At 41.6% G+C, this 14944-nt stretch overlaps 2 protein-coding genes and 2 non-coding genes across 5 annotated transcripts in view; 1 reads left to right on the top strand and 3 right to left on the bottom strand.

Moving 5' to 3' along the window:
* Positions 1-3854: 3854 nt before the first annotated feature.
* EEF1B2 (eukaryotic translation elongation factor 1 beta 2) lies at positions 3855-6473 on the bottom strand. The gene is made up of 6 exons (XM_046018032.1): positions 6324-6473; positions 5787-5909; positions 5021-5147; positions 4681-4747; positions 4161-4286; positions 3855-4053 (listed from the first exon to the last, which is right to left on the bottom strand). Exons 1-6 carry the CDS (start codon positions 6401-6403, stop codon positions 3899-3901), a joined length of 678 nt encoding a protein of 225 aa, XP_045873988.1. The 5' UTR covers positions 6404-6473; the 3' UTR covers positions 3855-3898.
* Positions 4396-4528, bottom strand: LOC123951283. The gene has a single exon (XR_006820427.1). It is a non-coding gene; the product is annotated as a small nucleolar RNA SNORA41 (small nucleolar RNA).
* On the bottom strand, positions 4827-4905 carry LOC123951281. Its single transcript, XR_006820425.1, has one exon. It is a non-coding gene; the product is annotated as a small nucleolar RNA SNORD51 (small nucleolar RNA).
* A 448-nt stretch (positions 6474-6921) lies between the features above and the next one.
* The window catches only part of NDUFS1 (NADH:ubiquinone oxidoreductase core subunit S1), a 32920-nt gene continuing 24897 nt past the window's right edge, over positions 6922-14944 (top strand). The window contains exons 1-5 of one of the 2 annotated variants that reach the window (XM_046018980.1): positions 6922-7070; positions 10261-10328; positions 11471-11562; positions 13570-13677; positions 14593-14669. In XM_046018980.1, coding sequence (XP_045874936.1) covers positions 10265-10328; positions 11471-11562; positions 13570-13677; positions 14593-14669 — 341 coding nt within the window. In that variant the 5' untranslated portion in view covers positions 6922-7070; positions 10261-10264. Of the gene's footprint in view, positions 7150-10260; positions 10329-11470; positions 11563-13569; positions 13678-14592; positions 14670-14944 lie in introns of both variants that reach the window. The other variant, XM_046018981.1, reaches the window with a different exon arrangement.

Raw genomic sequence — 14944 nt, 5'->3', positions numbered from 1 at the left:
TAACAATTTTACGTGTGTTCGAGCCAGCTCCCTATTGTAATTTTCTTAACTCTTCTTTTGTATTTTTGTAGCTTCTAACATAGTGATGCTGAATGAATCATTTTTAATTCCCACACTGTTCTCAGCCTTGTGTGAGGGATGCCAAATAATGAAAAATAAGTACGGTCTGAGTTACTGTAATCATTTATGGGCATACAAAAAAAAAAAAAAACCTGGCCTCTTTTATCTTTTGTTAATACTGCAAAGTCAGAAGCAAACCAAAAAATCTCTCTTTCTCCATGTCTACCCATGCCTTCTGAGCCCATTGGTTCAAAAACAGGTTATTCAGTATACAAGCTCACAAGCAAATGTGAGCTTGCTTATAGCAGCGGAAAACTGAAAGCAATCTAAAGCTCCAACAAATAGACTGGTTAAATAAGATATGAGACAATGGATTATGTAACTGTTAGAAAATGAGAAAGCTTTATAAGTACCGCCATAGAATATTCAAGATATAATTTCAAGACATCCTCGTCTATTTTTAAGGACAAAGAAAAAGGTGCAGAACAGTTTGCATTGTATGCTACAATTACTTCACGCATGTGCTCACACTAGTTCTGGAAATTGCTGAGAACCTGTTGATACTGGTTGCTTTTATGGAGCTAAACTGGAAGGCTGGGCAAGGGGGAAGAGGGGCGGGGAAGACACAGAGACTTCACTGTATAACCTGTTTTGAACTATGTTACTGTTTTATCTTTTTTTTTTAAATATAAAATGAAAATATACCACTAAATGTATCTATAGGAGGCTGTGGAGTCAAGATTTTTAAAGTCACGTGCTTCATTTATCATTTTAAGATTTATAAGACAGCTGTGGTTTGAAATGACCATTCTAAATTTTTTAGCTTTTACGTTGAACCACATTTTTAATCAACAGTTTTTTATCATTTTTGTTAATACTTCTTCCAGCTATCTGGTGCTCAATCCCTTTAACATGTCGATCATTGTGAGTAATTCGGGGCTGCTATTCACTAGTTGCTACATCTCGATCTTTCCATGGCAACATTTCCAGAATCCCGCAGCTCTCTTCTACACAAAATGAAGTGCTGCCCTCTGCTGGCTTTCCTGATGCTGACAACCGGAAAATTTCTCATGACGTTGGAAATACTGCTTAATTAAGATGATCGCAGTTATAAGTGCATACATACACCAATTAAATAAGTTTTATCTCAGACTTAAACAATTTCCCACATTTAGGGTACTCTCCCATATAAAGAAAGTCAGATTGAGAGGAAAAAAATAGTACTGTCTGGTTTGACTGGGAAAATTCTGACTTCAAACAAATCATTTAATCTCTTTGGTCTACAGATTAGAGACCACAAAATAGGACTTTTAGAAGTCAGTAATTCCTGGAGCGCCTGGATGGTTCATTTGGTTAAGCATCCGACTCTTTTTTTTTTTTAAAGATTTTATTTATTTATTTGACAGAGAGAGATCACAAGTAGGCAGAGAGGCAAGCAGAGAGAGTGAGAGGGAAGCAGGCTCCCTGCCGAGCAGAGAGCCCGACGCGGGACTCGATCCCAGGACCCTGAGATCATGACCTGAGCCGAAGGCAGTGGCCTAAACCACTGAGCCACCCAGGTGCCCCAAGCATCTGACTCTTGGAAGTGGGGACTGAGTGGGACATTTTACTTGGATTTGGATATCAGAACCTATTGGTGAAGGGACTTCAATAATGGAGTTGCTGCAGGTAAGTAGGTGAAGCCTGCTTTTTGTTGCTTTTTTTGAGTAGGTCCACACCAATGTGTGGAGCCCAACAAAGATCTTGAACTCAAGACCCTGAGATCAAGGCCTAAGCATCTGACTCTTGATTTCAGCTCAGGCCTTGATCTCAGGGTCTTGAGTTCAAGATCTTTGTTGGGCTCCACACATTGGTGTGGACCTACTCAAAAAAAGCAACAAAAAGCAGGCTTCACCTACTTACCTGCAGCAACTCCATTATTGAAGTCCCTTCACCAATAGGTTCTGATATCCAAATCCAAGTAAAATGTCCCACTCAGTCCCCACTTCCACACCCTAGCCAGGTTTATGAACCATACATAGCCTGGGAACCAACTACCTTATATATAACCTTTCCATGACACAGTGCTACTCAAAAAATCGCATTCCCCAAAACACAAATCAAGCTCTCTCCATCAGGGAACCTAGGTGGCTCTGTTGGTTAAGCATCTACCTTCTGCTCAGGTCATTTCAGGGTTCTGGGACTGAACCCCAAGTGGGGCTCCCAGCTTAGCAGGGAGTCTACTTTCCCCTCTGCCCCTCCCCCTTGATTGTGATTTTTTTTCTTTTTCCCAAGGTTTTATTTGAGAAGCCCATAAGCAGTGTGAAGGCCAGCAAGAGACACACACTCTACACACACTCCCCAGTGAGTAGCGAGCCTGATGCAGGGGCTTCATCCCAGGACCTCCCCCAAAACCATTAAGCCCTGAGCTGAAGGCAGAGATTTTTCCCAGCTGAGCCACCCAGAAACTCCAATGGTTTTAACAAATTTTGGGAATCCTTTCTTTGACCTAACTTCCCTCCTCTGGGTTAGGTGTCCTTTAGTAAGGTTGCACACCCCATCTCATATATTGCTTTCAAAAGGGACTTTTTTTTTTTTTTTTTTTATTCATTTGACAGAGATCACAAGGAGGTAGAGAGGCAAACAGAGAGGAAGGGAAGCAGGCTGCCCGCCAAACAGCGAGCCCGATGCAGGGCTCAATCCCAGGCCCCTGGGATCATGACCTGAGTGGAAGGCAGAGGCTTTAACCCACTGAGCCACCCAGATGCCCTTCAAGAGGGATTTTTTAGAAAAAAATTTTTAAGAAAGATTTTGACAGAGATAGCAAGAGGGAAAACAAGCAGGGGAATGGGAGAGGGAAAAGCTGGCCCCCTGCCAAGCAGGGAGATGAAGGGCTAGATCCCAGGACCCCAGGATCCCAACGGGGGCCAAAGGCAGATGCTTAACGACTGAGTCACCCATGGGGCCCTTAAGTGGGATTTTTGTGTGATTTTTCATCCTGGAGTAACCCCCAACTTAAAGACCGTAGGTGACAAATTATATCAGTCATTGGTCAATCTCAACATTTAACTCCCTTTTCCCCCCATGTTTCATGAACTAGTCCAATAAAGGACATTCACTGTCATGTTATCTTAAGCACTGCACATGTATTGACCCATTTCTCATCAAGGTACTTTCAACATTTCCATTGTGGAAAACCAGTCCAGGTATTACCTTGTAACTCCTTGCAAAAAACCCAAGGTCAGAACCATTATAAATCTACAGGGTAAAAATCTAGTTGAAATTCTTAATCCAAAATTTCCACAAGCGAAGCTTATCTGATTTCTTTTGAAAACAAAGCAAATATGGGGACACCTGGGTGGCTCAGTCAGTTAAGCATCTCCCTTTGGCTCAGGTCATGATCCCAGGGTCCTGGGATTGAGCCCCACATTGGGTTCCTTGCTCAGCTGGAAGCTTGCTTCTTCCTCTCCCACTCCTCCCAATTTGTGTTTCCTCTCTCGCTGTGTCTCTGTCAAATAAAATCTTAAGGAAAAAAAAAAAAGAAAAGCAAATATGAAACTTGAAATGCTGTGGTACAAGTGGTATCCTTGTGCATTGGGTACAGAAACTATACTCAGATTGAGTCCATTTCTATGAATTTGTTTATAGAATCTACTTAATACCCACCTGTATTCACAGTGTTTGTGGTATTTTCCTCTTTTGGGGGATAAATATCTAACAATGCTGACCCAAATTTATTTTTATGGATTATACTGTCCACTGAATTTCTTCCCTCAAAATGGAAACCACCCTATGTAAGAGTCTAGAGCCAAAAGTTGTCTTTTAAGCTTTTATTTAAGGGCAATGATCTATGATGTTTTTAGATCTTATTAAAAGCAGCCACGTCCATGGACTGCACATAGTCCTCAAACGCAGTGATCCGCTCCTCCAGCATATCTGTTCCAACTTTATCATCTTCCACTACACACTGTATTTGAAGTTTTTTAATTCCATATCCCACTGGAACTAGTTTAGCTGAAAAGGACAAGAAAAGTCTTAGTTAGCAAAGTCCTACTGATTGACAAACATCGTAAGTATGCAACTTTCAGATGCCACTTTCAAAAAGCAAAAATTGAACTCACAAGAGCCCCAGACCAAGCCATCTGCCTGAATGCTTCGGACACATTCCTCTAGTTTTGCCATATCCGTCTCATCGTCCCAAGGTTTCACATCTAGTAGTATGGAAGACTTGGCAACGAGTGCAGGTTCTAAGGAAAGGAACAGCCAGCATTATTCAGACACTGCTAAAACCTGTAAAATCTTAATCTGTTTCCTAATGGATCATCTCCTCAGCCAAACAAAACTACAGAATACATCTTGTGTTTGTTACTCACATGCCCACTTCCTGTTGTGCTAAGAAAGAGGTATTTAATTGTGTAACAGTTTCTGTCCCACAGTGGAATGCCACAACTGCTACCGCAAGAACAGCTGCAGACCAGTAGCTGTGGGAGTTCTAGGAAGAACCACCTATACAGGTTTTTAAATACTGACCTTGTCGTCAACAAATGCAGAGGCAATTACTTTAGAAATCAAACTTCAAGAAAGATCACTCACATTATTATGAAATAAAGTTAAAGCAGCACAAATTATAAAATGACCTACTTTTGGCTTTCTTTGACTCATACTGTGCAAGGCGTTCCTCTCTTAGCCTCTTTGCTTCCTCACTTTCCTATAAAGAAAAATTAAATACGTTTCACAAAGTTGGTTGTGTCTCAGCTTATAGCTAGTGGAACCATCACAACAAAGACCAGTCTCATCAGAAAGAAGCAAATCCATCAGGGGCTCAGCCGAAAGATGGTGATTTGGTTTTATTCATCACGTAACCAGTGAGAACTTAAAAAAGTCAGGTAATAAAGTGGTGAAACCAGAATTCAAATCCAGGCAGTTTCACCACAGCGCCTATGATTAAGCTCACGGATACGCATATTAATTTGTGCCATACCTCCTCATCATCAGATCCAAAGAGATCAATGTCATCATCGTCTTTACTATCTGTAGCTCCACTTCCTGTGGTGTCTTCCACGTTAGCAGGGCCATACTTGCCCAAAGCTTTCTTCACTCCTGGAAGGCTTGAAAAAAAAAATTTAAGTTCAACCACCACTAGGTCAGTATGCCCTTTTTTGAACAGCACATGAAAATGTGTTTCCATCACTATTTCCCGACAGATCCCTTTTGTACTAAGAATTCACCCTTCAACACTCCCAGGTAAATATTTTTGCACATTTAACTCCTCACCCAACAAGCATTAGGAGCACGTGAGACGTTACATTCAATACTCACTATGATTTACTCTTTCTGTATGAATATTTCTTTTTGAGATTTCATTAAGTATGCTCAGTTCCATTCTTAGTGAACTGGAGTCCACTTCCCCAAACTTCCACCCTTGCTGGCAGTTTCAGAAGAATGGCCCAGGACTGAGTGAATGAGCCACCCTCTCACCCCAGAGGTGGGCCCCCCGGGTCAGGGTCCAGGCACACTGTCAGGGCACTGTGGGGAAAAGGTGCACTGCTGCTGTCCATGTGCTACCTGTTCTGTGAAGAAATGGAGGACTTCAGTCTCTCGGCCTTCTTTAAAGTCAAAAAGATAATTAAGCTCGCGAGATCCCAAACAAAACTAAAGTAGCCTGCGTCCAATTCTGTCATGTGAAAACCCTGAGTTTAAGCTTAGAAAACGTTCTCTTCTCCAGATAAAGACAAAGGTGATTTTACCTGGCCTTTTCCTTTTCGTAAGACTTGATGTGATTATACCAACGGAGGGCATGATACAAGTCGGCAGGTGGGGGGCCGGAGACCGCTTCGAACACTGCCACGTCTGCTTGTGACGGCACATACCTGCCGAGAATACCAAAATGGCACACGCCTCTAAGACAAAAATCTACAAACACCAGCAAATCAACGACAAACGGCACCTCTGTCAAACGAATTACTGCGAAATGGCCCTTTTGCTACTGAGAACCCTAAGCTGCTGTATTTTCTTTTTTAATAAGCTCAAGATCAGGGGCCATGTGTTTGGCTTTCCGCCCCACCCTGGGAATCCCTGCCCCTTCGTGGACCCCAGAGTTTGCAGTATCTCACGCAGACCTACAGGCTTCCACAAACCGAGTGCTCGCGGGATAACCTGGGGGAATCAAGTCCGGGGAAAGCAAGCACGTTTAACTCTTCGCCCCTCGCAGCCCGGCCGCCTTGCCCCCAGCGGCGGCAGAGGCCGCGCCACGTGGGCCGGCCCCATCCCGGACCCGTCCTCACCCCTCGATGTAGCTCTTGTCCGCTAGGTAGTCGTTGAGCACCTGGAGGCCGGCGGGGCTTTTCAGATCTCCAAAACCCATGGCGTCGGCTGATCCCAGGAACCGGGCGGCAACGAAGGAAAAGAGAAGCGGAGGCAACCGCTGCTTAACGCTAAGAGGAAAAAAAAAAAGGCCGCAAAGGTCGGAAAATGCCTTATATAGAGACGGAGGCGTTTCCCTCTGCCGCACCGGGTCGAAGGTTAAAGGTCAAAGTACGTTAAGAGACTCATTCCTCCACGAAAAATTCGGGGGCTCTGAACTCAACGACCCACCGATTGTCTGCGGGCCTCTTTGTGTTTGCAAATAAATTAATAAAATGGGTATTTCTTAAATTAGTACCTCCGCGGCTCCGGAACACTACAGGAACCGCCCCTCGAAGCGCCGGAGATGACCGAAGACGCTCGGCCTCAGGCGCATAGCTACTTCCGGCGGAACTGCGGTTCGAAACTGTCTCCCCGCCCTCCGCCCCCGCCCCCTCTAGGCGGTTCGCCCTCCGCCCCGCCCCCTGTTCGGGCGACGGAAATTGCCGAACTCGTGCTGAACGGAAATTGTCGAATCAGGGGTTTCTAGTCCCTCCTGGCTTCCCGTTCCCCAGGCCCGACGGGCGAGATTTGCCAAGGCCGCCATATTGAATAAGCAATCCGGCCTTTGAGGGGGCTGTTGCGTTACAACAATTCTGTGGAGCGGCCTCGGCGGCTCCGAGGAGAAGGTGAGGCCGTGAATAGCGTGAGAAGGCTGACGTTCCTCTTGGCATAGGAGTTGATTTCTTGTCGAGACTTTTGGCCCAGGTGACTTATTCTACTCTTGTCCTTGACCGGGCACCACGTCCCACCCCGCCTCCCCCGGAAGCCCCTAGGGCCGGCAGGTGAGGGCAGTTGGCCGTGGTCTCCGGTCTCTTGGAGCGGAAATCAGGTGGAGAACCTGGAGGCCCTGGGAGCGCTGGACCGGTGGCAGGCTTGTGGGTGACCTTCATTCTGCAGGGGAAATGCAGGACATTCCCCTTTGTGGAGCGGAGGCCGTTTTGTTCCCTGGGAGAGGACGTATGTCAAGTGACTTAGGCCTAAAGACTGAGCATCCCCCCCCCAAGTTAGCATGCACTTGGTACAGTACACTGTTTGGCCCCTATTGCCTTAGCAACCATCCACACCTCTCTTTTGTTGTTGTTGTTGTTTTGTTTTGTTTTGTTTTTCCATTGAGTGCATTGGGCAGTATTTTTTATTCTTTTCCCTGGTGGGGAAACTGAAGAAAATGATATTTAAAAAGTTTGCCCAAGGTCGCACTGCTAATGACATAGCTACGTTGTTTAGCTATGTTGGGATCTAATGCATCTACGGTAAGACCGTAGATCGGACACAGCTCTGGTCCAGAACGATTTGAGGACATTGCAAATGTAGCTTGAATTGTTCCTGATGAATAAACACCCAAGTTGTTTCCTTAGAGAGTGTTCTTTTTTCCACCGAATTGCATGTGCGTCGTTAAGCAGGGTGTTACGGGGCTGTCAGAGCACCTGCCCTTTTTAATTCCAGGGAAGTGGAAGTTTGGGCCAGAGGTTTGAGATCGAATTCCTTTAGCAAATAGTTATTAAACGTCTGTTATAAACTAGAAATGAGTCTACGAAGAAGAATAAAATGGGTGATATGACTGGGGAGTAGTTAGGAAATTTTAAGATAGGCTGATCAAGGAAAGCCTCCCTGAGGAATGTCTGTTAAGCCCCAATTTCAAGGACAAGAAGTCAGAAAGATCTGAAGGAAGAGCATTTCAATCTGAGGTCTGTAGGGAGAGGGGAGAAGCTGTGGGGACAGTGTGGAAGCTAGGAGACCTGTAGGTGGGCTGTTGTAATAGTCCAGGATAGATGATGGTGGCATACAGTGGAGTGGTATACCTTGGAGGGAGAGGAGTGCACGGATGCAGGCTATACGGTGGGGAATGTGGAATAGTACTGTTCTCATACTAAAAAGTGTCCATTCTGGTTTTAGAAATGTTTGGTCATTAACATTTTCCCGTTTAGAGATGACAATTTCCTTTCCTGTGTGATAGATAAATATGTGTAAAGTACATATTGAAATTTTGTCGAACTGTCTTCTGTTGGGGCTATGCACTCTTCCCTTTGATGCAGGATTTTCGAGAGACAACCTAGTTCGGGTTGATTTCCTAGCTAAAGTGGACAATACTTTTAGATTGTATTGGAGACAAAATAATAGAAAGTGTTTACATTGTTGTATGAAATATTGATTGTTGATTTTCAGTCTGTCATTGCACTGATTCAGCAAATTGAGATTTACCTTTATATCATCAATAGAATTTAGTAAGACAGATGCTACTCATTTTGGAACTCGGTGAGATTGTTTGGTGGTTATTTTTTTCAAGGGCTAGGTCTTCAGGAAAGGGAAATGACCAAATTACGCCATTTTTCTTCAAGGAGCTTACACTTCAGTAGGTACTAAAATTGATGACTAACTTGTAATTTAGTAGGTGGAATACTGAAGCTGTATACACAGTGTGTGCTGATGGTACAGAGGGAGTACAAAGGAAGAGGATTTTGAAACTGCTCTTCAGTGGCTAGTACTGTCTGAACTGAATTTAGATTTAATTGACATTTATTGAACTACTACAAATAATGCATAGCCTAGGAAGTATTGTTTTCTTCCTTATCAATAGAGAAGCAGAAACTCAATTTACCAAAAATCACTCACTTGTGGGTGGTAGACTTCATGTCTGCAAATTTAGAATCACAAGTTCTGAATTAATGAATGTTATGAATTAACTAAAGTCTGGTTTAATGACATTTTCTGTTATACCTCTTCTGTAATAGGTAAGTGAAACTTCATGCTTAAATCTTAGGTGTATGGACTGTCTTCCACTCTCTACCTTTGAAAGTCATTACGTTGATACATTCTGATCCCATAATTTCCTTTTTTAGACTTTCTAAGTGAAAAATTATAATTCAGATGCTTAGTCCATTTGATCGAGTGAATAGACAGAAAGCTCAGTGCTTAGACCTTATGACCAAGTGAATGGATAAAAACTCTAAAAGTTCAGATAGCTTTTCTTTTTGCTTGTGTATATCTTTAATTGGTGTTATTTATGTAATTCACTGCCATTTCTTTTAGTAATTCAGTGAACATTTATTATAGGAGACTGTCCTGTGCATTGTAGGATGTTTAACAGAACCCTGGCCTCTGCCCACTAGAGGCCAGTAGCTTTCCCCCAGTTATTACAACAGTGTCCAAATGTTGACAGATGTTCCATGGGAAGCAAAACTGTCCCTGGTTGAAAACCACTGTTTTAGAGCTTACTATGTACCAGACTTGGAAATAGGCCCTAAAGATGGAAAAATTTAAGCAGTTCATAATACGGTGAGGGTAGAACAGACATCTAATTGCAAATCCGCAAGATAAATGTACTAAGCACAGAAAATGGCACTCCAGACTCTTAAAAGGCTTGAACTTGTGAGCCAGCTCAGACTCTCAGGAGCATTTAGTAGATCACTGCGTAGCACATAGAATGTTAGAGTGAGTACTGGCAGGAAATGAAGGAGGGTAGACGTCACTTTACGTAGTATTAATGGTAAGTTCACTGTTGTTCTTCGAGTTTATTTTACTCCATAGTGTTTTATGTTTGATCATCTGTTGATAGTTAAAAACAGCACAAAATTGCCCTTTACATAGATTTTTATGCTAGCTGCTCCTTCTTACCTCTTGAGATTGTACAAATCAGTTAATCTCCTGAGACTTGGTATTCTCATCTCTAGAATTTGAGGGGAAAAATCAGGACTCATGGATGTTCAATGTAATAATGTTTGTGGAGTGTTTAAAACTTATGAACTATTACCAAAAAGTTTGTAATTAGGGTTTTATTTTTTCCTATGATAATATAACCCTTCTTTGTTTTATTCTTAGCAATATGTTACGGATACCTCTAAGAAGGGCCTTAGTAGGCCTTTCTAATAAGTCTTCCAAAGGATGTGGTGAGTATTTTTTTTTTTTTTGCACTTGTGGGTACTAGCCTTTTTCTCTCTGTAAATTCATTGGTTTATGGAATTTTTTTTTAAAGATTTTGTTTATTTGACAGAGATCCCAACTAGGCAGAGAGGCAGAGAGAGAGAGAGAGAGGAGGAAGCAGGCTCCCTGCTGAGCGGAGAGGCCAATGTGGGGCTCTATCCCAGGACCCTGAGATCATGACCTGAGCCGAAGGCAGAGGCTTTAACCCACTGAGCCACCCAGGCACCCCTGGAATGTTTCTTGAAAGACCCTAAACTGTAATTTGTTTTAAGTAAAATAGAAACAAATGATCCTAGTCGAATAAAATAATTTTTTTAAAGATTTATTTATATATTTTATTTATTTTTTTTTTTTAAAGATTTTATTTATTTATTTCACAGCCAGAGATCACAAGTAGGCAGAGAGGCAGGCAGAGAGAGAGAGGAAGGGAAGCAGGCTCCCTGCTGAGCAGAGATTCCCATGCGGGGCTCGATCCCAGGACCCCGAGACCATGACCCGAGCCGAAGGCAAAGGCCTCAACCCACTGAGCCACCCAGGCGCCCCTATTTATATATTTTAGAGAAAAAGAACACACAAGCAGGGTGAGGGGCAAAGGGAAAGAATTTGAAGCAGACTCCCCACTGAGCAGGAAGCCTGACACAGGGGTTGATCTGACAATCCTGAGATCATGACCTGAGCTAAAATCAAGAGTAGGCTACTTAACCGACTAAGTCACCCAGGCACCCCTAGAGTTTTTTAAATATAACTAAATAGTTTATAGAAGGGGTCATGAAATAGAAAGTAGTAGGAACTGCCTATCAGTGCCAGAATGGAAAAAGCAGTTATGCTGCTTTTGGAAAATGGTATTTCCATGAACATATTTTCAGTGGTATTAAGTTTCAACTTAAACTACCATTAAAAGTGGATAGCCATATTCTGGCTGGTATTCAGGATTGGAAAAGCTTTTGTCTAATTCTGTATTTCATAGGTTTGCATCTAGAGAAGTAGAGGGGAATAGTATAAAATGAGGGAAATATTTAGGCTTGTAGGTTAGAGTTAATCCACTATCCTCTGCTATTATAAATTTAACTCTTAATTTCTTTCTCATCTCAATATTTTTGATGGTCAGTTCGAACAACTGCCACAGCAGCAAGCAACTTAATTGAAGTATTTGTTGATGGTCAATCTGTCATGGTGGAACCAGGAACTACCGTCCTCCAAGTAGGCATATGTTCTAATTCTTTATTTTTGTATATGTTCTGGTTTTCTAAGGAATATCATTTTCTTCCTTTATACCGTTTATCTACTTCTAAAAATTTTAAGATTCCTTGATAAATGCTCATAAAAGAACTATAGATAGTAAAATTATATGAAAATAAATTGGATTTAAAATCTTGGCATTTCAAAGTGAGCTATCATTTATCTGTTTCTGACTTTCTTAGTGATTATGGTAGTAAATTGTTTTACTTCTGTTTTCCAAGTAAATACCTACTAGAAATTTGAAGTTACCAAATACAAATTATAAATTAATATGGGTAAGTTTGGGGAAAAGGTAATCTTTGTTGTGAACCTGCTTGATGCTTTTCACTTCATGTAACTTATCGATTTTTAGTAATATTTCCAGGAATGTGTCCTACAAAGCAGGTAAATGGAAGGTAGTCTGTTCTTGAATTTATGCCTGGAATATGTAATTTTTCCAGATTCCTTCAGAACTAACAGAGTTGGTCATGGAGAAGTGATGCTTCATTCCATCTGCAAGTTATCGGAAGCTAAAATGCTCTTCATTCATGTTAGCGGTCATTTCTAGACTGTCTGCCAAGCACAGACATGCAGTGGAGAGTATTTTTGCCAGGTACAGGAGGTGATAGAAAGAGCTGTTAGGGGTATCTCAGGTGATCCCTGAGGAGATTTTAAAGGCTAAGTAAGTGTTTATATTTGGACAAAGAAGCTTCAAATAGTTGGTATTGTTGCCATATAAGGTATATGTAGAAGATAACAGGATCTCACATTACTCTGATAGAGAGGTCTAGTCCTGAAAGAAGATACTGTCATGCTAAAGAGCTTAGAGTTTGACCTATCAGCAGTTTTCATGGCAGTTAAGCAGTATGACAGTGACTATAGAGGATGTTGGTTTGGAGAATAACAAGACTAGTGTGAGAGACAAAGGAGAAGTATCTTGCATTAGTAAAGCAGAAAATGAAAGGCCTAAAATAGATAGTAGCGATGGGAATGAAAGTAAGAGGATAGATTCAGGGAGAGTAAGATACAGGCCTTTGGGAACAATGAAGAGCAGGGGAATTTTTGTGGTTTCTGGCTTTGTTAACTTATTTGGGGATGTTCACAGGAGACAGAAATAGGTTGAATTTTACCTGTCTAGAGAGGATACACGTGTGCATGCCTATTTAAGTCTAAAGCTTAGAGGAGAGGTGGACTCTCAGGGCTACAAATGAGGGTTTAAATATAATCATCATCTGGAATGTGAGCTCATACAAAGGTAGGGACCAGATCTTGCTTGTTACTTCCTATACCCTCTGTATCTAGCACACAGGAAGACTCAATACGTTTTTGCTAAGTAGTTGAAACATTGGCATTTGAGGAAACTGCTTTAAGGTAAGGGCTAAAGATGGAAGAACTAACTCCAGGGGAAATTTGAATAGGTTTGTAGGCCTCAAGAAGGAGTGATAATTAGAAGAGCTGGGCTAATCCCCCTTAGTAGGTAAATGGGAACTGAGGAGAGTGTCAATGACAACGGGAGTATGAGTCCTAGGTAGGGAATATGGAGCCAATATAGAAGCAGATTATAGCCAACTAGACAGTGTAAGTTGAAGTCTAATCCAAAGGGGGAGACCTAAGCAAAGAAGAAATCCCGAAACCACTGGGACAGAGTTTGAAGGGGTGTCTTTGTGGACAGCAGTTCAGAGTGGAAATGGAGGGTCAAACCTTCAGCACAATCTGAGAGGTTGGTTCATTTCGTTTCTTCCACATAAGGTATAGGTATGCTGAGGATTCTTAAAGAAGCAGCTTAGGAGTAGATAGGGGTAGTAATCAAGAACAAAGAAGGAGGGAAATCTGTTCAGGAATGGAATAAGAATGAATGAAGGTATAGATATTTATAGATAGGTGTAATAAGGTAGGTGGGGATGACTTTTTTCTTCTTCTGTGTTTTAGGCAAGAAATAGATGAGGTTAGGTTATCCTAATGCAAAAAAATATTTACTTTGTCTTCTAGGCTTGTGAGAAGGTTGGCATGCAGATCCCTCGATTCTGTTATCATGAAAGATTGTCTGTTGCTGGAAACTGCAGGATGTGCCTGGTTGAAATTGAGAAAGCTCCTAAGGTACTTGATACCTAAAATTCCATACCATGCTGTAGAAGGTAGAAAACTTTAAATCTTGCAGCAAACATTATTTAGAAGTTTATTTAGAATCATTATCGTAGTGGAGAAACCTAGCCCCGTTTAACTGTTTCTAGAAATTTATTTCTTTGTGTGCAGTTAAGTCTGTTCATTTCAAAACTGGAAAAGCATTGATGAGGGGCTCCTGGGTGGCTCAGTGGATTAAGCTGCTGCCTTCGGCTCGGGTCATGATCTCAGGGTCCTGGGATCGAGCCCCGCATCGGGCTCTCTGCTCCGCAGGGAGCCTGCTTCCTCCTCTCTCTCTGCCTGCCTCTCTGCCTACTTGTGATCTCTCTCTCTGTCAAATAAATAAATAAAATCTTAAAAAAAAAAAAAGAAAAGCATTGACGAAAGTGCTTTATAAATGCAAGCACTATATAAATGTAATAGATTTGGAAATTAAAGGTGACTTCTTAAACCTGCCAGTATTTCCACGTGATAAGACACACAGCTATAGGATGTGGAATTGCCAAACATCATGCTGAAAGCTCTTCTGCTGTTCCATTTTCACTAGAGAAGGATTGTAATGAAGAGGTTCGCTTTCAGTTTAATTTCATTTTGTCTCATGTAGTTTTAATTCAGTAGTACGTGCTAATCAAAACAGAGTTATTTGATGTTCTGTTTCAGAGTCTAAAGTTGCTTTAACTATAAGAATAGAATTTAGAAGTATGATGTCTTATTTTTTTCTAAGAGAAAGAGTCAGGTTATCATATTGTGAATATGAAAACTGAAAAATTATGTATTCAAATACTGTTCTTTGTTTCTTTTTAGATGCATGACTTGATCTTTTCATATGTTGGGTTGCTTATAATTACAAGTAAATATAGGAACTTAAAGATTTTTCCATTGAAATTGCAGGTTGTAGCTGCTTGTGCCATGCCAGTAATGAAAGGTTGGAATATCCTGACAAACTCAGAGAAATCTAAGAAAGCCAGGTACTTTAGTGCTACTTAGAATAGTAACTTTTCTTAGAGCAGAAAATTGCTCATTTCAGTATTAGACCTCTCCTAGATGAGAAACTCGGTAGCAAGCTCTGAAAAAGTTGGCATGTTCAGCTCATGGGAGCAGTGGAATTAAGTACACATTGAGGAGGTAAATCAGGTGTTTATGGTTTTGAGCCTAGAATGGAATTAGCACTAAAAGCTCTTCAGTAACTTGTTAAACTTGTGATGAATAGTGAATCTGGGGCTTACTGAACTGAGATTATTTC

Source organism: Meles meles, chromosome 9 (assembly GCF_922984935.1).
Source record: "Meles meles chromosome 9, mMelMel3.1 paternal haplotype, whole genome shotgun sequence".
Taxonomy (NCBI): Eukaryota; Metazoa; Chordata; class Mammalia; order Carnivora; family Mustelidae; genus Meles; species Meles meles.
This window is presented reverse-complemented; position numbering and strand designations above follow the sequence as displayed.

Excerpts from the sequence above, each read along its gene's own strand:
- EEF1B2 (XM_046018032.1), bottom strand. The coding sequence starts at position 6,403 with ATGGGTTTTGGAGATCTGAAAAGCCCCGCCGGCCTCCAGGTGCTCAAC. Across the intron at positions 4,748-5,020 it reads TTGGATCTGATGATGAGGAG|GAAAGTGAGGAAGCAAAGAG; the intron begins GTATGGCACAAA and ends TTTTCTTTATAG. Across the intron at positions 4,287-4,680 it reads TGAGTCAAAGAAAGCCAAAA|AACCTGCACTCGTTGCCAAG; the intron begins GTAGGTCATTTT and ends TCCTTTCCTTAG.